Below are 9,203 nucleotides of genomic sequence, written 5' to 3' on the forward strand. Positions count from 1 at the left end.
GAACGTAGGTTTGACACGGAGGGCAAATTTGCTTTGGGATATACTGGCAGGAGAGATCTGGTGCTGAACGAATGAGAACTCTGGTTACAAATACAATTTATGTTGATAAGTATTTTTTTTTAGAACAGAACATATGGTCAATGTCGGTAAAGTTAACAAATAAGATAAATCTTGAGCGGATGACAAATTTTACCGGTTGCACTTGCTGGTATAGATAAACGTGCACGTGAATTACACGTGAGATCTACTAACACTCTGTATGATTAGAACGAATGTGTTCGTTTATTTACCATTTAACGCGGACAAACATCAATGACCACTGATGACAACTCCTCCACATATCGTCATCACTCGGACATCAACTGGACAGTCAATGTATGGGGAGTTCCCGACTGGTCAATCGTGTCCGGGCACTGGACACTAGCGTGGCTCTGTTACGTCTATGTTTTCTGCATGGTGTACCTTATCATCCTAGGATTCGACCTTGTCCTGTATGCCAAGTTTCAGCGCCGTCTAGCTAGACAACGTCTGCTTAGTACTCTTCTGTGTTACGTCACCGTCTGTAACCTTCTTCTATTTGGCTTTCATGTCGTGGATCCGTATGGTTATTACGGCAGAATACCAAAAATAGTAACACGTGTTGTTTGGAAACTTCCATATCCGGTGTTATCAGGCACTTTCTGTCTACTGCAGATGGTTATTATGAAGCTCACTAGACTTGATATACCTTCCATCCAACTGAACGGATACTGTTTCCTGATGTTTGCTACCGGTATCTACATAGCGGAAATCGTCACAATAGAAACGCTCATTTGTCTATCGACGATACCTGTCAAATTGTCATTTATAACAGACGCTATCTATGTAGTTTATGCTGTTTATCTAAGCTTTTGTTTTGTATATGGAGCACCTAAAATAGCTCGATACGCCAGGGAAGCTCAGCGAGCCAAGAAGGAATTGAGTAGTCACAGTCTGACTAAAATTGATAAGAAAATAACCGAAGACGGGCGAAATAAACCGAGAATTAATTACCCAAGGATACGCACCAATCAGTCAGGGAATCGAATATCGTTGCTTAGTGATGATTCGTCAGGATCCGACAACAAACATGAATCATCATTTATTGAAAAGAAAATGGCGATTAGGCGAGAAAAGACGGCTGCATTCGCTGCCTGGTATAAAAACACATTCTCTAAAGATAGACCGAATTATGACAAACGTACTTGGAGGTCTCAAAAAAATACGTTTTATACGGATAAGATAAAAATCAAAACTTATAATTCGTCTGGTTCTCTGGATGGAAGTATGACACTTCATGACTATAGTTCTCTAAATGATGATAGTGGTAATGAGAGATCCAGTTGTACCCTTCCACATTCCTCTTCGTATGACCTAATCGCAAGCACGCACACAACAAATAAAACGTCATTCCGAAATAGGGCTTGTAGAGAGCGTCATTCCTCCGAAAAATTACGTAGACAATCAAGGGTTTCCCCGAATGACGAGGAACATAGTGTACCGATATTGCTGAATCCGTCGATATTAATGACTAACGAAACAAAAATATTTGAGAGTGGTTACGTAGCGGATGTGGAGCGTGTAAGTCTATACTCGGAAGACGAGGAACAATATAAATGTAAGGCCAACAGACGACGTCGGAAACTGGATGAATTTGTACCGGAAGTGACGTTACCAAACTCCTCATCTTTTCTGAGTTTTCAGCGCTTGCGACAAGGACGAATGCTCAACGAACTCGTCCGTTGTACGTACGCACTGACTGCGTTTGTGATGCTGAGTTGTATTGGAAGTATTTACGCTATACTAAACCTAACCAGTCGTGGATTCCAGTATTCTCCAGTAGCCCACCCAGTGTCTTGGTTAATCATCAATTTCTTTCAAAGGTAAATTTCATTTAGATTATAGTGAGAATTTATTTTCACAGATATGAACGCATAGAAGGACAAACCACAATATGTCGCCATCAGTGATAGCTTTAAAATAGGTCTACGATCAATTAGATGTAACATAAAAATAAATCGCAATTTCAAATTAAGTCAAAAATCTAGATATATGATCAAATATTGATCAACCAAGATATGTATAGCCAAAAAAAGTTTCAGGAGTACGTGTTGATATCTTCCAACAAATTATCACATCATGGCATCTGACAAGTTTCCAATAAAACATTTTCAATCATTCGAAAATAACACGTGATAAGCTTTAACAAAAGTTCATATCTCTATTTGATATATATATTGTGTCTAGTATCGATTGATTATTGATTTTGACGGGGTGGGACTTACTCTGGTATGGCGTTGTCCGTCGTAGTCTTATTTGTTCGAAGATCTTCTCTGTGTTTTCCAATGATTTCTTCCAAACTCGGTAGAATGAATCACCATGACATGGTGTTGTGTTTTACTGAACGGCAGCTTGATTACACTATATCTGTGCAATTTACCGCTCCTTCATCTGTTCATGGTGTTCATCCTGTTCGAAGATCATCTCTTTCAATTTTCAAACTAAGATCATTGTGACATCATGTTTTCCTACACAGTAGTTTGATCCAACACTTTAAAAGAAGTTCATGCCCTTTGTCTTTTTAGTACATTAATTTTGTTTCGAGATTCCTTTCCACAGTTTGTCATCACTTCCTCTGATGCTTGGTAGTCTTTGTACTATTACAGGGGATGTGTTTGCCTTACGGACATTGTGATATAAGATTTTGGAAAGATTTGTTGCCCATTTTTCAACCTTTGTACCATGTTGAGATTGTGTTTCGTATCTATTGATTATTTCTTTTAAAGGTGCTACTTACTGTTGTGGGTTTTTTTTTTTTTTGTTTTTTTGTTTTTTTTTGTTTTTTTCATTTTTCTTTACAATTCTTTCAAAGTACATATATATATTGTACGTTCGATGAACACATTTCTCTTACTTGTAAAAAGAGTATTTGTCATACAACTAATAAATCATGCCAATTCCCAACTACGCTAGCTTCCCATATCTCCGGCTTGATTATATTTGTATATAGCATATAGCCAATATTTTAGCAGAAAAAAATACTACTTCAACACAAAATTACAACCATTTACCACCCCACCAACTTTATACACCAACCTTACAGCACTAGAAATATATTCGTGTTCACTGACACTCAAATCTCTATCCTATCCTATTAGTTAGAAAGTGATATAAAATAAAACAAAACACGAAGCTTTCTTCTGTTAATTCGATAACAGAATTCCCTAAGCTTCCAAATAACCAAATAGAAAGGTTTGTTTATGAATGTTTTTCGGAATTTGAATTGTCTTTATTCTCCAAATTAATGTTTTCAATTGTAAACCCGACATTAAGAACGTCACAAGAGAGTTTATAATCTCGAACGCATATTTGGTTGCACGAGGAAATTAAACACAGTTGAAATAGAAGAAAATCTAAAAATAAATCCCTTTTATCCTAGAATAATATGTATTTAGCTGTTCGTTTCAGTCTCATGCTTGTTTTCGTAAATAAACATTTTACCAACCATAATATTCACATGTCCTTGGTTTTTAATTTCTTTAAACATAAAAATGCTCAAAATGAAATTATAAAATTCTATTTTTCACTTGAGTACTTGAAATAATATATATTGTTCATGTCTCAACGCATAAGCTCACATTTTATCGACTGTTGATGCTGTAATATCGACTGCTACATCGGATTTTCTTGATGCTGTGATATAATATCTATATACCCTGTGTATCTCGACTAGCTTAGTTTTGTTGATACTGTGATATAATATCTATATACCCTGTGTATCTCGACTGTTAGTTCTAGTTTTGTTGATGCTGTGATATAATATATATATATACCCTGTGTATCTCGACTAGCTTAGTTTTGTTGATACTGTGATATAATATATATATATACCCTGTGTATCTCGACTGTTAGTTCTAGTTTTGTTGAGATATAATATATCTATATTTGTTGATGCTTAGTTTTGTTGATGATATAATATATATATATACCCTGTGTATCTCGACTTTTAGTTCTGGTTTTGTTGTATAATATATCTATATACTGTGATGATAATATATCTATATACCCTGTGTATCTCCACTAGCTTAGTTTTGTTGATACTGTGATATAATATCTATATACCCTGTGTATCTCTACTTTTAGTTCTGGTTTTGTTGATACTGTGATATAATATATATATATACCCTGTGTATCTCGACTGTTAGTTCTAGTTTTGTTGATGCTGTGATATAATATATCTATATACCCTGTGTATCTCGACTAGCTTAGTTTTGTTGATACTGTGATATAATATCTATATACCCTGTGTATCTCGACTAGCTTAGTTTTGTTGATACTGTGATATAATATATCTATATACCCTGTGTATCTCGACTTTTAGTTCTGGTTTTGTTGATACTGTGGTATAATATATATATACCCTGTGTATCTCGACTGTTAGTTCTAGTTTTGTTGATGCTGTGATATAATATATCTATATACCCTGTGTATCTCGACTTTTAGTTCTGGTTTTGTTGATACTGTGGTATTATATATATATACCCTGTGTATCTCGACTGTTAGTTCTAGTTTTGTTGATGCTGTGATATAATATATATATATACCCTGTGTATCTCGACTAGCTTAGTTTTGTTGATACTGTGATATAATATATATATATACCCTGTGTATCTCGACTGTTAGTTCTAGTTTTGTTGATGCTGTGATATAATGTATATATACCCTGTGTATCTCGACTTTTAGTTCTGGTTTTGTTGATGCTGTGATATAATGTATATATACCCTGTGTATCTCGACTAGCTTATATACTGTGATATAATATATATATATATACCCTGTTAGTTCTAGTTTTGTTGATGCTGTGATATAATGTATATATACCCTGTGTATCTCGACTTTTAGTTCTGGTTTTGTTGATGCTGTGGTATAATATATATATATACCCTGTGTATCTCGACTGTTAGTTCTGGTTTTGTTGATGCTGTGATATAATATATATATACCCTGTGTATCTCGACTTTTAGTTCTGGTTTTGTTGATGATGTGATATAATATCTATATACCCTGTGTATCTCGACTATTAGTCCTCGTTTCAATGTATTAGTGCTGTGATATTGTCTTAAATAGGCCATTGACTAAATAAAGATATTTTCTACGTACACTGTCCTGATTGTCTCCTGGGTTATGTAAGGCATATCTAGTTGAATAAACGATAAAACGTATATTCCCTGTGAATATCAAATATAGGTTTGTATGGTATAGGACGTTACATCTAAGGTTTTTTATGTGAACTTCCCACCACACGTGTTTCTCAGGTCATAGCACTTGGTTGACGCTTGAGAAATGGTTTTGATCACGTTCTTTTCCACTCGAGGGCTTCCATACAGGCTGAAGTGAACCGTTGTCCTATTGATTGCAGAAATTTGATTTAGATAGTTGACCTTGACTTGAAATTTTGCAATTTCTTTCAGATTAATTTAGAAATACGACGTAACATTTAAATAAATCATGTGATGTGTTATTGAGCCCTGCACACTCTATTGAGTCCTAAAGTGATTTTGTAACTGAGGTTTAAAAATAAATAGTCCTAATCACAAACTTGAACAAAACTGACATTGGAATGCAATTTTCGTGAAAATATCCATTTGGTGTAGAATCTTTATAATGATATATAGAATATTAGATATTCTGCTGAAAGCTTGAACAATCGCACTTATGATGGAATCAAAAAGATATTAGATAACTATCTCGTTTCTTAAAGAATAAGAAATATTGAATTTCTTGAATCGATAAAATTCTATGACGTGTCACACGCAAACTTGTGAAGAATTCAATATTTTTAACTTAATCATTCGTTTCGAAGGTCATCAGGCACGATTGCATGTCTCACCCTCCGTAAGAAAACGACAGCATTACTATCGTGCGTAGCTCAAGATGAATTTCAAAGACTTCAGGGATGGGAAATATTTTAAAATTTCAAATAATGAAGTATATTGTCCTTACGAGGCATTTTCATACAGCAATAACGTAGGAGTAGTACAGAAACACAATTAAGGATAATTTTACATGATCAAGGCAACGTGTTCAAAATGAGAGCCGAGGTAATAAAATCACATCACAAGTCATACTGACGAGTACCGAACACACTTGAAATTTAAACAGCTGGAGGGAATACATTTCCTCACAGGTCTGCGATGTGGACAGCCACATTTGTAAATATATTGTACCACTAAGTTGTAGATGGTAAGAAATGACATTTCAGTATTACACCGCTATATCATCATTACCATAATAAGTATGATATAAAATACCAATGAACATTGACATCCCTGGTCTGCACGATACGTGTAATATTCGCTATTTTGTTATCAATCTTGAATATCTATCATCCATGGATAAAAAAAACAGAGTTTGTTAAAGGTAAACAGTCGCTAGTGGCATCCATATGATCTAATGGTGCACGTTTCCATAAATGATAAATGAATATGCGTGCCGTCATCGATCTATCCACATTGTCTTCAATGCACTTAGCTAACCTTATATCATGTTGTTGCTTTGGCTGACGTATTTTTACCAAACTTTCAGTCTCACATCTCGCATACAGATGTAATAGTGATATCTTCAGAAATGTATTTACTATATATACACAGTATATATCAACCTAAAATGGAAATCAAAGACACAGCATATTCTTCTGAATCAGCTGTGTATCCCGATCTTTTTCTATCACGAGACCAACAGAAACAGTTTTACCACAATGTATAATCGGCGTGATGATTCCAAGTTCCTTCTTGTATATTTTTTTTCATTTTCGGAGAGCAAAAATCCTGCATATCCAATGTATGTTGTTTACATGTCGAAAGTGATTCTTGCGTCAAGGACTTGTTCTCAGTATCAAGATTTTCGTGTGAAATGTCAGGAACTGACAAATTCAAGACACATTATTTCGAAAGATGTAAGCTAATGGAAACGATGGGGAAGTTTGACTGTTGTCGTAATGATCTCTTAGAGAATATTCTATTTCTTTTTGTATTTTGAAGTTAGATGTGTTTCATGCTCGAAAGTGTAGATGTTGGTTGTTCTCATTTGAGAATGTGACATAACTATGAACTAAGTTTACATGGCGAGTGTCGTCGACGAAGCAGAATACGCTTACTCTTCCGGAACACCTGGTCTTATTCTCCTTAAACTTTTTCAGAAGTCTCCATATAATTGTCATTTTATTCGTATTTTGCCATAGTTTTATCACTTTGAATTAAGATTCTGCTGACATCTTGGTTTTATTTCACCAAACTATAAAAGGTACATTTACTATCTAACAGATAATCGTGTTATATCGACACAGAAAGAACTCCGTGCCTAATTCTGAGGACCCTCGAGCTTTGTTCTTTGTCGAACCAAAATAGATATGTGTTACGTACATCATTACAGTTTATGCCATGTAACTTAATGTGCTGCGTCTTTGATGGTAATGCATTTACTGTGTGAACACGGGAGCATATCGTCAAACAATGTAGCCATACCATATCCTTTAAGTTATAAAAGACATAGAAATAGGTTTGCGTAATCCGATGATAAACTTCGTAATATGTCATTATATAAAATGTGAAAAGTCTTTTGCGTGATGTAATCAGCTGAGAAACACGATTTATGTTAGAATCCATGCCAGCTTACAGCAAAGCCAGTGTGTGTCCAATCACAACATAAGAATTTACAGTTTGTAAAGAATATATGGAGGCGTTCCTCATAAACATCGTATGTGTAGAGCAAGGATAAGACAGATGAAAGGATAAGACAGATGAAAGGATAAGACAGATGAGAGACGAATTAGAATAAGAAAAGAAATGGGCGTTTGTCTTCGAAAGCTTGGATTCGTTTTATTACAGTAGAAAGTATTCCTTATAAAAAAAGAAGTTTTTATAACATAACCAGCAGTAGGTAGTGTTATGTTCTATTCTATTGACATTACCAACCTGAAGAAAATGTTCATAAATAGACAATATTCCTTTATTTCTTTGGATACAAAAGGAAATTAGGTATTCTGTCGATGTCCTTATGGATTAAGTTACTTATAGATCTGCAAATGTGTGATTTTTTCTTCTTTTTTTTTTCTTTTTTCGGGGGGGGGGGGGGGGGGGGGTAGGTGCCTGTTTGTTTTTTTTTTGTTTTATATTTTTTTCAAAGATAGAACAGCAAATTTGATTTTTTTTCAGCTATTATTCTTTTATATCGATATTTATTTATAGATATCAACAGGTTCATATTTCATTTTTAATGAGGCCACCGTGGTTGAAGAGCCCTGGGTTCAGCCCCGAATCAATAAGTTGCCCTTTCATAGGTGTTTTTGTCTTCTTATAAGTTTCATGTTTAGAAATGTGAAAGTATATTTGGATTTGTATATTTTTAGATTTGTAAAAGCCGTGTTACTTCGGATTTCAAAAGGTCGTGTTTATTACTGATAATGAATATATGCATATTCTCATATTTATAGAATCTATGATATTGGTGATTTGAATGTTTGTGTATTTTCAGATTTGTAGAAGCCGTAATATTGCTGATTTGTTCAGCGGCTGTTCATACGTCTGTATCCTTCAGGTCACACAAGGCGAAGAAGAAACGAGCGAAAAAGGTTCACGACAGTTGTTCGGGATGTGAAAATTATTAAAGATTTCAGCAAGTTTAAAGTGTTCGTTTGGTTACATTGTCATGTCATTTTAACACTTGAATAACATCGAGGTATTTATTACTTTTCTCATTAATCCTTAGTGTGTTCAATTACGAATTCATTATTTATTCCAAGCCTAGTCCCTACTCTGCATTTTTTCAAAATGTTTTACTCAGTTCATTAAGTTCATCGTTAGGATGAGAAATTGTAATTACCAAGTCATATCGTTAAAACAAAATGCATTTCTTTTCTTAATTTTGTCTTTTAAAACAGGTTTTAAGTAATAAAGATTGAATAACGAGGAGAGCAGGTATTGAAATATTCAAATACAAAACTAAAATGCTTATTGAACTTTTTAACTCACCTGGTCCGAAGGCAAAGAGAGCTTATACCGTGGCGCGGCGTTCGTCGTCCGTCCGTCCGTTCGGCGTCAACTTTTCCATCTAAACGACTTCTTCTCAATAAAGAATCTGGTTTGAAAGTGTTTCTAGGTCGAAACCCAACAAATTTCGAAAGAAAA

General features: G+C 34.6%; 1 protein-coding gene across 1 annotated transcript; it reads left to right on the top strand.

Moving 5' to 3' along the window:
• The first annotated feature begins 312 nt into the window (after positions 1-312).
• On the top strand, positions 313-8,683 carry LOC132543004 (uncharacterized). The gene is made up of 2 exons (XM_060206458.1): positions 313-1,901; positions 8,551-8,683. Exons 1-2 carry the CDS (start codon positions 313-315, stop codon positions 8,681-8,683), a joined length of 1,722 nt encoding a protein of 573 aa, XP_060062441.1.
• The last annotated feature ends 520 nt before the right edge of the window (positions 8,684-9,203 follow it).

This window comes from Ylistrum balloti, unplaced genomic scaffold (genome assembly GCF_031769215.1).
Source record: "Ylistrum balloti isolate Yb309-2 unplaced genomic scaffold, AGI_CSIRO_Ybal_v1 Utg369734, whole genome shotgun sequence".
NCBI classification, from domain to species: Eukaryota; Metazoa; Mollusca; class Bivalvia; order Pectinida; family Pectinidae; genus Ylistrum; species Ylistrum balloti.

Bases quoted from the DNA above. Each gene is read 5' to 3' on its own strand.
- LOC132543004 (XM_060206458.1), top strand. From the start codon at position 313: ATGACCACTGATGACAACTCCTCCACATATCGTCATCACTCGGACATC. The intron at 1,902-8,550 runs GTAAATTTCATT...GTGTATTTTCAG, and splicing joins ATCATCAATTTCTTTCAAAG to ATTTGTAGAAGCCGTAATAT.